The 16,269-nt window shown below is 45.7% G+C and overlaps 1 protein-coding gene across 14 annotated transcripts in view; it reads right to left on the bottom strand.

Moving 5' to 3' along the window:
• The window catches only part of LOC143021335 (uncharacterized), a 568,810-nt gene that overhangs the window by 174,605 nt on the left and 377,936 nt on the right, over positions 1–16,269 (bottom strand). For 9 of the 14 annotated variants that reach the window (XM_076178748.1, XM_076178745.1, XM_076178755.1 and 6 more), the window contains exon 3: positions 13,417–13,475. The exons of the other annotated variants lie outside the window; for them this stretch is intronic. In XM_076178748.1, coding sequence (XP_076034863.1) covers positions 13,417–13,475 — 59 coding nt within the window. The remainder of the gene's footprint in view (positions 1–13,416; positions 13,476–16,269) is intronic. 14 annotated transcript variants of the gene reach the window in all.

Consider the following 16,269-nt stretch of genomic DNA (forward strand, 5'->3'; position numbering starts at 1 on the left):
TTCTCTTGGTTCGTCATTCGGCTTCTCAAAGGTGATTTGACGTTTGGAGATTCGAAAAATTAAATATTGTAACCGAAGTCGTTTCTACTCAAACGAACTCACTGGAGTCGCGTTGGTGTGACGGAAAGGACTTAAGGATTAGGGTTCATCTCGATAAACCTTCAAGGGTTAAACGAGTCAGTTTCCAAAGTTCGACAACAACCTAAGGTTACCCTGTCTGTTGACACCTGGCACATTCATCGCCCCGTCCTTAATACTATGTTGCAAGTTATAAACATGTCTGACAAAATACTTTTTATTTGATATTGAAAAAGGGCTATCATCCTCTGCCATCATTCATTAGAAGACAATAATGCGGCAAGACTTGGAAATCCGGCTGTACATCGAGAATGCAACATGATGGCGTAATCCAAGTTCTTATGAATCGCTATCAAGTGTATACGCAATATCGACAAAATGGGGACCATATCATGAGAAGGTGAGCAGCCTAATGAGGCCTAAGCTGTCACCTGTATCCTATTGGGGCAATTGGGGCAGGTAACGGTCACTGCTGGGAACCCGAGAGGAGTGCAAGATTCGAACCAGCACGGTTCCGATTACGCCACCAGCGCAGGTGATGAGGTTGTGGGATATTTAGTAAGTGGAATAAATGTTTATCAAATGAATATAAAAATGCATCAAGGGTGGTACTGCTGAGCCATGTACCACATAACACCAATCAAAAAGGAAGGAAGAGGGGAGGGAAGGAAGGAGGGAGGGAGGTAGGGAGGGAGAGAAGGAAGGAGGAGGAAGTAGAAAGAAAGGGAGGGAGGGAGTGAGGGAGTGAGGGAGGAAGGGAGAAAGACAGAAAGGGTGAGAGAAGGAGAGAGAAGGCATGCATGAATCAAAATAACTCCAGTTATCAAGAGGAGATCCTTCGGGATCAAGCACAGTATGAGGCTCAAGCGTAGGATCAAATACACCGGGAGAGGAGGAGGAGGAGGAGGAGGAGGAGGAGGAGGAGGAGAACAGGAAAAAGGAAGAGAAGAAAGATGAAAAACAGGAGGAAGAAGAGGAGGAAGAAAAAGAGGAGACGGAGGGGAGGAAGAGGAAGATGGGGATGTAGAAGAGGAAGATGATGATGAGGAGGAGGAGGAAGAAGAGGAGGCGAAAAGGAAGAGGAAGAGGAGGTGGTGGTGGAGGAAGAGGAGAAAGAGAGGGAAGAGGGGGAAGAGAAGGGCGAGGAGGAGGAAGAGGAGGAGGAGGGCGAGGAAGACCAGCCAAGGCAGAGGGAGTCCGACCCCTTCCTCTTTAAGACAGACAGGTACAGATGAAACAAATCCGCCAGTGGGGCCTCGGGTCACTCCCAGCCCAACCGAGCCTCCCGTGGGATGGCATCTGGATGGGGAGGAAAGGGGGAGAGGACGGGGATGGGGAAGGGAAGAAGGGCCCAGACAGGGCTCTGACGGGGCCCTGACGATAGGGATCCGACAGGGTTAGTTGGCTGGGGAGCATAAGGAACGAGCTTAGGGTGAGCTTAGGGAGCGAGGTTAGGGTGAGCATAGGAAGTGAGATTAGGGTGAGCATAGGGAGGGAGCTTAGGGTGAGCATAAGGAGCGAGCTTAGGGTGAGCATAAGGAGCGAGCTTAGGGTGAGCATAGGGAGCCAGCTCAGAGTGAGCATTGAGAGCGAGATTAGGGTGAGCATAGGGAGGGAGCTTAGGGTGAGCATAAGGAGCGAGCTTAGGGTGAGCATAGGGAGCCAGCTTAGGGTGAGCATAGGGAGCGAGATTAGGGTGGTGCATAGGAAGCGAGATTAGGGTGAGCATAGGGAGTGAGTTTAGGGTGAACATAGGGAGCGAGGTTAGGGTGAGCATAGGAAGCGAGATCAGGGTGAGCATAGGAAGTGAGCTTAGGGTGAGCATAGGGAGCGAGTTTAGGGTGAGCATAGGATGAGAGCTTAGGGTGAGCATAGGGAGCGAGCTTAGGGTGAGCAAACAACAAGAACGAAGGAGACGTGTCTACGAAACGAGGTTGCCTGAAACAGAGACTCTGGTGAAACCTGAAACTCCTGAAGCCGGCTGACGAGTTTTAAACCCTTCAGTAGCGACATAGTTTACGTGTTTCTATTCTGGGTGACACCAGGCGATTCTGACCAGAAGGGAGGGGGGTGAATATCGTCCCCAGAACATGAAGGGGTCTAAGGGGTCTTACTCTACCAGGACCCAGTTCTGTCCACCGTCTACCCCCCCGTCTGGTGAATAAAATCGCATGGCGTTCGCCTGAACAAAGACAGTGTGCGTCACCGCGCTGAGGGGGTTAATGCAACGCTTTGTGAGAGTGCCTGTACCCGAGTGTGAAGTGCGCGTGCGCACGAACGCGTGTGTGTGTGTGCGTGTGACATCTGAGTGGAGTGGGAAATGAAAGTTTGGGAGATGGCTTAAGCGGGAGTAGAAGGGAGAGGACGTGGAACGCGACGAGGAAGAGGAGGATGAGAACGAGGGACGAGGACGAGGAGGACGAGGAAGAGAACGATGGACGCGGAGGACGAAGAGGACGAGGAGGAGGAGGAGGAAGAGGACGATGGACGAGGAAGACGAGGACGAGGACAAGGACGAAGATGACGAGGACGAGGACAAGGACGAAGATGAAGACGAGGAAGAGGAGGAGGAGGAAGAGAACGATGGGCGAGGAAGACGAAGAGGACGAGGAGGATGAGAAAGAGAACGATGGACGAGGAGGATGAGGAAGAGAACGATGGACGAGGAAGACGAGGAGGACGAGGACGAGGACGAAGATGAAGACGAGGAAGAGGAAGAGGAGGAGGACGATGACGACAAGGATGAGGATGATATGTGGGGTGAAGAACAGTATGACGGTCGAGCTGGACTAGGGGAGGGGGAAGTAGGGAAAGGTGTGGGGAGGAGGGGGGAGGGGGGGTATAGCCTACGCGGTCTGAAAGGAGAATGGCTGTAAACTCTTGCGTCATACTGAGACCAAAGACCGCTGAGACTTGTGGTATCATGGCGGAAATTGAGACCGGAGTGGTTGGGACGGGATAAAGGGACACACAGTCGGCTACAAAAGTCCTTAAGCGCCCTCTGGTTTACACGATACCTTTTGCTGTTAAACACTTTATATTTTCCTTTTCTTGCACTGTAAAATATCGTTATAATATACACTTCTGTAGATGACCAAAAGCATAAATTATACTTAATCTGTAGAAAAAAAAGCCAAGAGACTTTTGTAATAAACTGTACCACCACCCTGAGTACTGTACAGCACCCACATCGGCTGCAGGGTCTGAAGGACAGAACGGTACTTCGCCTAGTGTAGGCCCTATGGTCTCCTGCAGTCTCCTTCAGTCTTATGTTCAATCAATACAACAAAGTTATGGTCCTCTACTGGCTTTTGCTTGGACAAATACCACACCATTCTATTCAGCTCAGGCACCAACCCGAAAACGGGTCTCGATGGCCCAAGAACATATTTAGTAAAAATAGGCTTCGTTCTCATCGAGTCCCCTTCCCCCCTTACTTCGGATACACTTCGGATCTGTTCCCCAACCTGTACTTCGGGATGACGCCAGACTCTCCCAACGCGATATTTTGACGTCGTGGGGGTTCTTCGTACATCACAGATGTTCATATGTTGGTTCTGAAATCAGGTGAAGGACCCGTTAGAAAAGAATTTCATCGATACACAGTGGGGAAATGACGCCGGGTGTACCAGACCTCCAACAGGGGGGAGGGAAGGAGGGGACGGAAACAGGAGAGGGAGGTTGGGGACGGGGGAAGGGGGGGGGGCGAACTTCAGGCCTCGGCTGAGCTGGAAAGGCTTGGTTCCTGGTTCGATTGGGTTCAACGCACCTACACGAAGGGCTCGAAGTGGAGTGAAGAAAGACTCAACAGGGATGGAGGGGCTCAACGTAGGTTGGGGATGGGCTTCAACATGTATAGAGGAGAGGACGCCATGGGAAAAACAGATTCGGGTTTTATACATACATACATACATACATACATATATATACATATATATATATATATATATATATATATGTATATATATATATATATACACACACACACATACATAGTGTGTGTGTGACATTCACTATGGTCTTGGATCACGTGCTGGACTCGTGATCGACAGCTATTACCCTTCTGGATGAGAGCTCAGAGCACATATATGATCGATCTATGGGTGATGCTGTGACCTTACACGCACACACACCCCCCACTCCCCGCCCACGAGAGTTGGAGTAACGACTCACAGCGTAGCAATACTGAAATAATTTCAGTCCTTGTCGGGATTCGAACCAGGACCGCTGTAGTAGCGATTGCGAACGCTACCAATGCGTCTTCGAATCGTGTGTGTGTGTGTGTGTGTGTGTGTGTGTGTGTGTGTGTGTGTGTGTGTGTGTGTGTACAGCCCTGTAAAGAACCTTATTTTTTCTTAAGAATTAAACAAGGCTGATCATGGCAGCGCGGCCGATGGGAGGCCCAGGGTATGTGCATAACTACAAATTCCTCCAAGAATGAGGAAGCAGAAACTGAGTACTTCCGCTGATGAGGAATAATGCCCCGGATAGGCCGACCTCTTCCGGAAGCCAGCCGGAATGAGAGGCCTTCACGATAATATTCCAGTTAACGCCGGCGTAACGTGCCAAAGAAGAAGGCAAGCAGAATTCTGCAATATAGAAAGATAAAAAACAGGGTTTTCGCCCCATGAGGAGGAGGGGAGAGGTTCCCTGAGGAGGAGAAGTACGAGGAGGAGGAGGAGGAGGAGGAGGAGGAGGAGGAGGAGGAGGAAGAGGAGGCTGGGCAGAAACAGTCGAGGCTCCACACGGGAATGGGAGAAGTTGGAAGCGGGAAAGCATTTCACGTCCGTTGTTTGTCTTCATTCCACAAAGCTCCGCATCGATGCCCGCAAGGTCCTGCCTGCTGCTATGTCGTGGGGTGGTAGTAGTAGTAGTTGGTGGTAGATGTAGTGCTGGTAGTACGTACTATTGGTGGTGGTAATGGTGATGGTTGTCATGATAACGGTGGTAGCGGATGTTGGTAGTAGTCGTAGTGGTTGTGATGGCACAAGATGCAGTGGGGTGGTAAAAAGTTTGTGGTAGTGGTAAAGGATGCTGCGGGGTGGTTGATGGTTGGTGGTAGTCTTGGTACCAGTGATGGTGGTAGTGGATGACCACAGTGGTAGTGCTGACAATGGTGATGGTGGTAGTGGTAATGCTGGTAGGGGATGTGGTGGTATTGGTGGTAAGGACTGTGGTCCTGTGACTATAATGATGGCAGTAGTGATATTCAGCGTGGTGTGACGATGGTGGTGATAATGTGGGTCGCTGTGGTGATTCCTTTGATGGTGTACTTGTGGTGAGCCTATTAATAAAGGTGCCAGCTGGTTTTATTCAGTTTGGGAAATGCCCCCGTAACGAAATGTCACGCCTCAAAGCTTGCACTCGTATTGTCTGTTGTGCTATGGCTTCTATGGTAGCTTTAGCGACGAAGTGGTATAACTGTAGTATAATTCCTACCAAATGTATTAGACAGTGAGGACCTTGCAAATGAAGATCAATCTTATCAATATGATTTCAATTTAAGATCAATTGTATCAATATGATTTCAACTTTTTTCCTCAGGCGGGCGATCTCAAGATTGTCCAGAATCCACCCTCGCTCAGGGGAACAGAACCTCCCAAAATTAACGAAAAAGAAGAAAAAGAATCAGAAGGAAAAGCAGAGGAAAAAGAAGAAGCAGAAGGAGAAGCAGAAGAAAAAGAATCAGAAGGAAAAACAGAGGAAAAAGAAGAAGCAGAAGGAGAAGCAGAAGCAGAAGAAGAAGAAGAAGCAGGAGAGGAACAACAACAAGAAAGCAAAGCATGTCCCTGTGATGAAAGGGTAAATACTTTGCAGACACTGAAGCGAGGAGCGGTTGTCTCCCCACGTCGTTGGACAAACAAATACACTGCCTCCCACACACACACACGCAGAGTGAACTGGGAGTAGGGAAGTAGAGTCGACCCCCAACGAAAACTCCTCCCACTCCTAAGACCCCCCCCTCGCCCCTGAAACTCTCGAGCCCACGTGGAAGTCTCCTTAGTCCTCAGGGCCCGTGACCTCCTTACAGATTGAAATCGCCTAGTATCAAAAATAATAATGATAAATAATAATAATTAATAATAATGATAATAATAATAATAATGATAATAATAATAAAATAACAATAACAATAATAATAATGGTAATAATAATATTGATGATAATAATAATAATAATACATATACCAAAGGCTTTTTCCCCCTTACAAGGGAGGTAGCCAAAAAACAAAGGCATAAAAACCACTCCCACCCATTCCATCCCTATCACACTCCACTCCCCTCCACCCTCTTCCCTCCCTCTCATCTCGACACCTCCTGGATGACGGGTCATCCCTGCACCTTGTCCACTGCCCTGGGTCAGAAGCAGTGTCGCAAGACACAGCGAGACCGCTTCATTAAATCGGCGACCCCCCCTCTCCGTCCCCTCACGCAGAAAAAGGAGAAGACGGGGGAGAAATAATAATAAATAATGATAATAATAATAAATGACACGAAAGAGCTTAACAAATGCAATTCTAAGTATTGTCCTTTGGAACCCAGAAAGCATTTTAATGTCCATACTGTCGGTAGCATTTGACCGTTCTCTTCAAGTTTCTGCTCAGATTTGTCCCAGGGTTACGAAGAGGTACCCGTAGATGAGAAAGATCTATGAAGTTACTCAAATCTCTCTTGCCTTGAATTAAACATCTCCAAAGCAACAGGAATGCACAGTAATTACGCCTTCCATTTCAAGAAAGTAAGAAGAAAAAAATATTCTACAAGCCCTAACCAATGAATAACCAGATAAATGAATAACAATAAATAACAACAATATAAATGTCCTGGAAGCGTGGGTAACCTCAGTGTTGCCAATAGACTCGGAGGTTTCACAGTAATGTTATTTACGTGCCACTGATCAATACTCTGTTCAACATTCAATGCAGACTGGTCTGTAATGAACGTTTTCAGCCCGGATACGAACAATATGACTACATCCGGGAGTTTCTCCTACATATCCACCGGTACCATGACCAGAAGACAGACTTACCAGAAAGATATTCTCCTGGTACAGCACCGTCCCCCACCCTCCCAGATCAACCAGGACAATAATATGATATGAAGAAGTAAGGAGTTGCCTCCTTGTATCGACTCCATACATCTCAAGATTAAATCCACCTGAAGCAACTGTTCCTGGGTGGAACAGTTCCACCAGTTCCACCACGTTCACGGAGACAAACAAGCCGCATATTGACAATTTCATCTACATGGCAAAGTCAACAAGGTTTCAAGGCTAAAGGGTCTACGACTTGTCGTAGTAGTTGCAAGGTCTCCCTTAGGGCGAAGCTCTACGATCTGCTTCTTGAATACCGGATCGCCCTCGAGCGGGACTCCGTAAAATTCGGAAACCTCCCGTGTTTGGAACGAAAACCTTCCGAATATTAGAAAACGCACCCGATATTCACAATCTTCTAGATTTCAGAACCTTTCCTTCCGAATAACCGATGACTCACTCCAGACCCTTCCCTATAACAGAACTACACAACTGGCATCGCCAATATCTGCTGACCTTTATCACTACACCTTTCCCGATATATCTAACCGGGAGCTCACCCTCGACGATCCCACAGGACAGGAAAAGGGACGAGTGTGTGGCGGTGTCCTCTTATTGTGTTTTGTCCTCAGTGACTGAGTAATTGGTGGACTGATTAATCGATTGCTAGAAACCTGATTGTGCCAGCCCCCGCATGCTCAGGTTGAGCGAAGCGAGAATGTCGAAATACAATGATGAACTACCGAACGTGTTTAAACTTTGTGACTCTTAGTGGTGACGCACAATGAGCTCAAGAAATAAAGACCTGCATTTAATAGGATCCTCAATCCTACCATAGTGCGGATGATGATGATGATGATGACTGATAATGATGATGATTGATGATGATGATGATGATGATGATGATGATGATGATGATGATGATGACGAAGACTGTATATACCATAGCAGGACAACTGTATATGCCATACCAGGGCGGCTGTATACGCCATACACCAGGACGGCTGTATATGCCATACACCAGGACGGCTGTATATGCCATACACTAGGACGGCTGTATATGCCGCACCAGGACGGCTGTATAAGCCATACCAGGACGGCTGTATACGCCATACCAGGACGGCTGTATATGCCATGCCAGGACGGCTGTATATACCACACTAGGACGGCTGTATATACCATACTAGGACGGCTGTATACGCCATACTAGGACGGCTGTATACGCCATACACCAGGACGGCTGTATATCCCATACCAGGACGGCTGTATATCCCATACCAGGACGGCTGTATACGCTATACACCAGGAGGGTTGTATATGCCATACTAGGACGGCTGTATATGCCATACTAGGACGGCTGCATATGCCATACTAGGACGGCTGTATACGCCATACAACAGAACGGCTGTATACGCCTTACACTAGAACGGCTGTATACGCCATACACCAGGACGGCTGTATAAACCATATCAGGACGGCACCGTATATCAACAAGACAGTCTATGCCATCCGGAATTTGGCATCGATGTAATACGTCCGGGGGGAAGCGTGGCGGAAGGGATTATTTGACATCAGGGTTATGCGAGGGCTGCCAACACTAAGCCTCGTTGACAAGGGGCTAGTTTAGTAGCCGCTAGTGCTAGCTGCGAGTTAACTTACCCAAGGGCAAGTAAGTGTTCACACTAGGATAGTCTGGAGGCAAGTTGACTAACTTCCCGTTAACATTAGGCAAGTAGAGGGGTAATTTACAAGTCACTAGTACTAGCGGACACTAAACTATCTCCGTGCCAACTTAGCTTTAGTCGAAAACCTAGTAGTGTTGGTATCAGGTACCAAACGCGAAGTTTAAGTTATAAAATGAACCCCAAGAGAAAGGACCGGGAGCCACATGTGGGCAATGACAGTGATGAGCATGGGAGAACTGAATGAACGAGCGGTGCATTGGGATTTATGTTGCGCGGTCACGGAGCGTGATATCTGCGTCAGTGCGTACAATCACTTCATTACCTTAAGCCCCAATCACACATTCAAGATTCTCGTCATATGTCGAGATTTTGAAAATCTGGAAGACGAGTTCGCTTTGACTTCCCTGAGGACAATTCAACATCGTGCCTAATGTTCGTATATGTTTAACTTCTCTTAGTTCGTCATTCAGCTTCTCAATAGATGACGCAAAGGTGATTTGACATTTGGAGACTTGGAAAATAAAAGAGTGTAACCTAAGTCGTTTCTACTTAAACGAACTCACTTGAGTCGTGATAATGTGACTGGGGTTTTAACCTTGGTCTGATGGGAGTTGTCCAAGGAACCACGCGCTAAGAAAAGTGATTATAATAATAATAATAAAATAATAATAATAATAATAATAAATAAACGTATAAAAATAAATAAAAATAAAATAATACATAAATACATAAAAAACAAAAAACAAATAAAAACACAAACAACACAAATTAATCAAATAAACAAACAAGTGAATCGTAACGAAAATAAACTGAACAAAATAGAAAAAAATCATAAACAAAAACCAAATAAACTATGTAAAGGAGCCTCCAGGTGACGGAGGGCCTCATTCAACGTTGTCGACAGCACGACGAAACCGATTAGCCTCCTCGCGGCGATTTCCTAAAAACACGAGAGATTAATAATGTTCTCTTAAATGAAGCAACGCAGCCTAGTCTTCAGTCCCTTCGTTTCCGCATCTCACCGTAACATCGTCGGGGAACCCATTTCACGCTGAGGTTCTGCCATCGACCTGAATAAGATCGCCTGACGTCTGTCACAATATATACAGAATGTGTGTGTGTGTGTGTGTGTGTGTGTGTGTGTGTGTGTGTGTGTGTGTGTGTGTGTGTGTGTGTATGTATTTACTTCAATGTATTCAGGAAAGGAGCAACGCTCGTGGGGTCCGTCTCTTACTCTTCTATTACGATACCTGGCTACAAATTTACACGTGTGTGTGTGTGTGTGTGTGTGTGTGTGTGTGTGTGTGTGTGTGTGTGTGTGTGTGTGTGTGTGTGTGTGTGTGTGTGTGTGTGTGTACGTGTGTGTGTGTGTGTATGTGTGTCCACGAATCCCCTGGGGTATGTATATATACTAAAAGGACGAGGAGGATCATACTCTAATCCGGCGCCAGGGGGACATAACCACGACCGAAAGTCACGAGGCGTGTGGCGGCGCCGGAGGCGCGTGCCTGGCGACGTGCTAGACCGTGGATGATGGAAAACTTGCCTCATCCCCGGCACTGAAGCGTATCCCAGGCGCGCGCGGCAGCGGGCGATGATGATGAAGACGACCGTGTCTTACGACACATTCTCCGCGCGTATCGCGACGTAATGACGCCTGTCCAGTGGGACATATCACACTGTGAGCAAGTGAAGTCAGTTTTCTGAGGCACTGGGGAGAGTCTCCTGGGAAGGTGACCCGCGACGTGGGCTTCAGGGGTGACTACTCGTGTCTTCTGAGATGGAGGAGTGTGCTTCCTGCTGTAAGCGTCTTCCATGGTACCTATAGGATGCAGAATATCCTCTAAGAAGCTGGACTGTCTTTTGCTGTGGAATTTCTTTTGGGGGAGCCTGCTGGTGCTGCAGGTCATTTGGGATAGTACAGCGAGTGCTGTAGCGCCCCCTATCCCTCCCCTCGTATTTTGGTGGGGGGGAGGGGGAAGGAGGGGGGAAGGTCACTGGTGCTGCATATTTTCCTGAACAATGGACTGGCATATACTGTAGTGTCGCAGCGTGATTTAAAACACATACGCAGAAGTACGCCATAGCTTGGTGTGAAGAGTTGGCATTATCACAATGGGCTGTTTTTCCTCCCACATCCTCCCTCCAACCTCCATTTGAATAACTACAATATGACTTCGCTTACAGAAAGCTAGAACATTTCAACAGTATGTCTAACATTCGCATAGGTTTACAAACTCTTAGTTCATCATTCACCTTTGCTATATATGACGATAAGATCAATCTGATATTTGGAGATTTGAAAAATAAAATAATGTAACCGAAATCGTTTTTACTCAAACGAACTCTCAACTGTCGGCGCTGGTGAAGCCCGTGGGAGCTGTAATGACGAATACAAACAATCCGGTGCGGATTCGAAACAGAACCTGAATAAATCGTGTGCGACCCTTTCTTCCGAGTTAAAAGAATGGACGAAGATCATCTCTCGAGAAAAAAAAGAAAAAAAAAAGACATATGTTGTACAAATGGGGACACCCGTCAATACGAAGTGTCATCACACGCCTTGAATAAGATGACACGTAGGCGTCATGAGGAGCAAGTGAGTATAAGAGGATGCCAGCGTCAGCTTTCTGATTATATTTATTTTGTAGTTGTAGCTGAGTGATACTCTTATTCTGTGATCAGGCTATATCACTTTTTCAGTGGTTATAAACATTCTAGATGAAAGAGAGCAAATATAACAGTTGTAATTTTATATTTTACAATGCGCGTATTGTGATGCATCATCGTACGTCGGGCAGTTAATGTGCGCGCGAATATTTGGCTCGTATTGAAGAGGTTAAGAGTTTCAACCTGACTAGAGCAAACTGATTTTATTAAACAATCCCTCCAGTTCTCAAACGAGTCCCTATCTGGATGAAATTCGTATGGAGTGCAGCCAGCTTTGAGGAGTCTATTCAATCAACCAGAAGAGACTTCCACACAGCACATCCAGACCTCAATGATCATACCTCGATCGTAACTTTGGTGTGAGATGGTACACAGATTTCCCCCAAGCGGTATGGCGCACATCCAAGGTGATACAGAAGAGATGTAAAGCGGCATGAGATGGTTAAAGTTGGTATGAATATTTTCTCCTGTGGGAAGCCATTCGGTAAAGATTATATCGCTTTCGGTGAGAACGGGAGCAAATATAGAACGTGTTAACTAGAAAGGCATTGTGTTTAGAATCTTTCTCTGCAAAAATGAACAAGGCGATGAATAAAGAAAATAGTAATAATAATAAATATATAAATAATAAAAAACTGATGGTGTGGTGAACTACTATACTATGATAGTTCACATAATCAAACACGATATTGGCTCTTTGGCAGTATGCAAGCTTGTCCAAGACAACAAGCTACAGACTATTTATCAAATGTGTACCTTTAAAGGTCCCCTTAAAAGAACTATAATATTCACGAGGCTGGCAACAGCCACCAACCGTACCCACACACTCCTTTGTCAAGACCTCTAACTTGGTACAGGGATCGAGTGTCAGTATACAGGGCTACAACCCCATCACAAGAAGTACAAGAATAACTGTGGATACGGTATCGTCGGCCTCGTCTGGTGGTTCCGTATTTTTCAGCATAATCTGAGAAGCAAAAATTTTGAGATGAACTAGATTCTACAATGCTTTACAAATCCAACTAACACTACGGAATGAGATATGTGTGCATAGGAACTGCAAAGGACATCATGATACCATGTAGATGTCTCTTTTCCAACCGGTTGCCTCCTCACCCCCGCCACCCTGCTCATGAAAACGGTTTAATTCCATACGAAGAAACACGTAACACCAACACTTGAGAACGGGGGCCCTCGAATGTAAAAACTCGAGTGACGAAAATAAATCAAAGGAGTTGTTTGCTTGCTTGTTTGTTTGTTTGTTTGCGTGTGTGTGTGTGTGTGTGTGTGTGTGTGTGTGTGTGTGTGTGTGTGTGTGTGTGTGTGGAGGGGGGGTACGGAAATACGTTATTCCTTTATCGACACCCTGAAGCAAAACAAGAGGAAATGATTGACCAGGTAATGTTTCCCTCATGAAATGAACGAAACGAGGAATCGTCTACGAAAATATAACTATCGCCCTCAAAAACTAACTAGATGATGATGATGATGATGATAATGATAATAATAAGATAATAATAATGAAATTATGATAATGATAAATTAATAAAATAATAATGAAATAATAACAATAACAATAGTAATAATAACAATAAAAGTAATAATAGTAATAGTAATAGTAATAATAATAAAATACTAACAATAATAATAATAATAATAATAATAATAATAATAATAATAATAATAATAATGCAACACCAACTGTGAAGCAGGAGACAATCTGAAATCCGCGAGACTAATCTACATAAGTCCAAGTTCCTTAATCCTCAATCCATCACCGTAGGAGGAGGAGGAGGAGGAGGAGGAGGAGGAGGAGGAGGACCAACTCCTAACCCTCTCCACTTTGGCGCCAACGCAACTATTCCGACATTTTCTAGCAAGCGCGACAGGACCAGATTCGGTCCAGATAAAAATATCCTCAGCGGCCCCTAAGACGAGTCATCAACCTCACCACATTCCTTTTGTTTATTTCCATGACGGCTAAATGGTCCAACTCCTCAGCACACATACCTGGAAAGAAAGAAAGGATACGTATAAATAAAGTATTCTTACGATATAGTCTTCGACAGTTTGTTGTTTGTAGGCATGAATGTGATTTGAGTCTTTTACTTTTTGTGTACTTGCGTCTAAAGTCTGCGCAGACGCGCACTGCTTTAGATACAGATAAAAACACATACACAAAGAAAGAGGAAGAAGGAGGAGAGAGAGAGAGAGAGAGAGAGAGAGAGAGAGAGAGAGAGAGAGAGAGAGAGAGAGAGAGAGAGAGAGAGAGAGAGAGAGAGAGAGAGAGAGAGAGAGAGAGAGAGAGAGAGAGAGAGAGAGAATGTGGAACTTCGTTCAACAATCTCTGAAACACTTTGGGAGGTGGGTGATAGGGCCGTTCTACACTAACTGGACATGTAGATGAGTCAGAATCACAAACATACACACAAACACACACACACACACACACACACACACACACACACACATACACACACACGAACCATAAAGGTCCAAGCACCCTTTCATAGAAACGTCTCTAGAAACTCTGACCGCGACTGTATATTACTAGCTTTTGGTGGTTTTAGGTATAGTAGTGTTTGCATACCTAGACTTATCTTCCAAAACGAATATCACAAGAATAAATAAAACCCTTTAATATTTACCCTATTTTGTCCTTAACTCTAATCCAAACAAATGTTTGGTCTTAATTCTAAATATTCAAAATTTAGATCACTTTACCCACTTGCCAAACCTAAGAAACTGAGATAAAATTTCCAAATGTTTTACTCCAGTTCTAAGCCAATGGGTTTGAACCACCACACCTAGTGTGTGTGTGTGTGTGTGTGTGTGTGTGTGTGTGTGTGTGTGTGTGTGTGTGTGTGTGTGTGTGTGTGTGTGATTCACCATGGTCTTGGATCACGTGTTGGACTCGTGATCAACAGCTATTTCCCTCCCGGAAGAGACCTCAGAGCTCATATATGACCGATCTATGGGTAATGCTGTGATCTTACACGCACACACACCAACTCCCAGCCCATGAGACTTGGAGTAACGACTCGCTGTGCAGTGTGTGTGTGTGTGTGTGTGTGTGTGTGTGTGTGTGTGTGTGTGTGTGTGTGTGTGTGTGTGCGTGTGTGTGTGTATTCACTTGGTCTTTGGATCACGTGTTGGACTCGTGATCGACAGCTATTTCCCTCCTGGAAGAGAGCTCAGAGCTCGTAGGTCCGATCTATGGGTAATGCTATGACCTTGCACACACACACACCCAACTCCCCGCCCACGAGAGTCAGAGTAACGACCCGAGGCACAGCGATACCGAAATAATTTCGGCCCTGGGCAGGATTCGAACTGGGTACTGGGAGCACTTCTACTTCCCAGTTCAGCGCTCTACCAACTGTACCATCGAGTCGAGTGTGTGTGTGTGTGTGTGTGTGTGTGTGTGTGTGTGTGTGTGTGTGTGTGTGTATGATGGGGAATGGTGGGGGCGAAATTATACATGATATACAGTAGTGTACATGGAAAAGGTTATTCTGTGATTTCCGCACTCAGTTACATTTCCCTCCTGCAACACATCTGTGTCGTATCCTTTGAAACCTTTCTCTACGATTTCATTCGGCTTAATGGAAGCCCAAGAAGAGGAGAGAGCCGCGTCTCTGTCGCCTTCCCAAATATCCCCGAGAGAGTAATTAGTATATAGGAAATGAGATCAGCAGCATTTCCTCTATCCTGTGGCGAGGAGTTTCCCATTCCCTCTGAATTCCAAAGTCGTGAGGAAACTTGGCTTTGCAAGAAAATGGGTGCCGAGAGCGAGTGGGGGGGAAGGAGGGGGAAGGAAGGGGGCGAACACAATGTGGGGGAAGGGTGAAGGCTTTAAGCCAATGTTTCCCAACCTGGGGTGCTGAAATCAATTACAGGGGGTGCTAGGAAGTGATGCACACAAAAATCACATTGATATACGTATCACTGATTACCTAAATGTGCATATTTGACTTTTTCCATGCTATTTTATTTTTCTAGGGTGTTCTTATTTCTTTTGGAAACAATATTATCAATTTGTTTCAGTTCTAAGGAATCAAGAAAATAAATCATCAAGCAGTACGCTTCATTTTCTTTTATCCTTCTAATAACAAGATAGGGGTGCTGGACTGCTTAGACATGACAACAGGGGGTGCTATGGTCGGAAAAGGTTGGGAAACGCTGGTTTAAGCACAGAAAGAGAGGTAAAGAGGGAAGGAGGAGGAGGAGGAGGAGGAGGAGGAGGAGGAGGAGAGGAAGAAAGGAGGACGAGGATGAAAAAGAAAGTGGGGTTGAGAAGTAAGGCCTTTCGAACACTGAATCACATGTATTATAACTTACGGCTTAATTTCACATCCAATAAACGAGTCCTGAAATACTCTGCGCGTCAGAATATATATATTCTAATCGCGATCACTTACGTCACGTGATATATCCCCTGAACGCAGTTAAATTTAAGCCTCGCCTTATTCGATTGTAAGAAAGGGAGTGAGCCCTAAAAGTCTGCGCGTTCGTTTCGCCCAATTTCAGTATCTCACACGCCACACCCAACTCTCACGAACTTACCCCATCTCACGTTCATGCTCCTTCTCTTCCCTTCACGCTATTCCTCTTCCTTTTATTCTCCTCCCCCTCCTCTTCCTCTTATTCTCCTCCTCTTCCTTACCTTCACACTATTCCTCTTCCTCTTATTCTCCTCACCGTCCTCTTCCTTCCCTTCACACTATTCCTCTTCCTCTTATTCTCCTCCCCCTCCTCTTCCTTCCCTTCACACTATTCGTCTTCCTCTTATTCTCTTCCCCCT

The sequence above is a fragment of the Oratosquilla oratoria genome, chromosome 42, assembly GCF_046742065.1.
Source record: "Oratosquilla oratoria isolate Oo_2021 chromosome 42, ASM4674206v1, whole genome shotgun sequence".
Taxonomy (NCBI): domain Eukaryota; kingdom Metazoa; phylum Arthropoda; class Malacostraca; order Stomatopoda; family Squillidae; genus Oratosquilla; species Oratosquilla oratoria.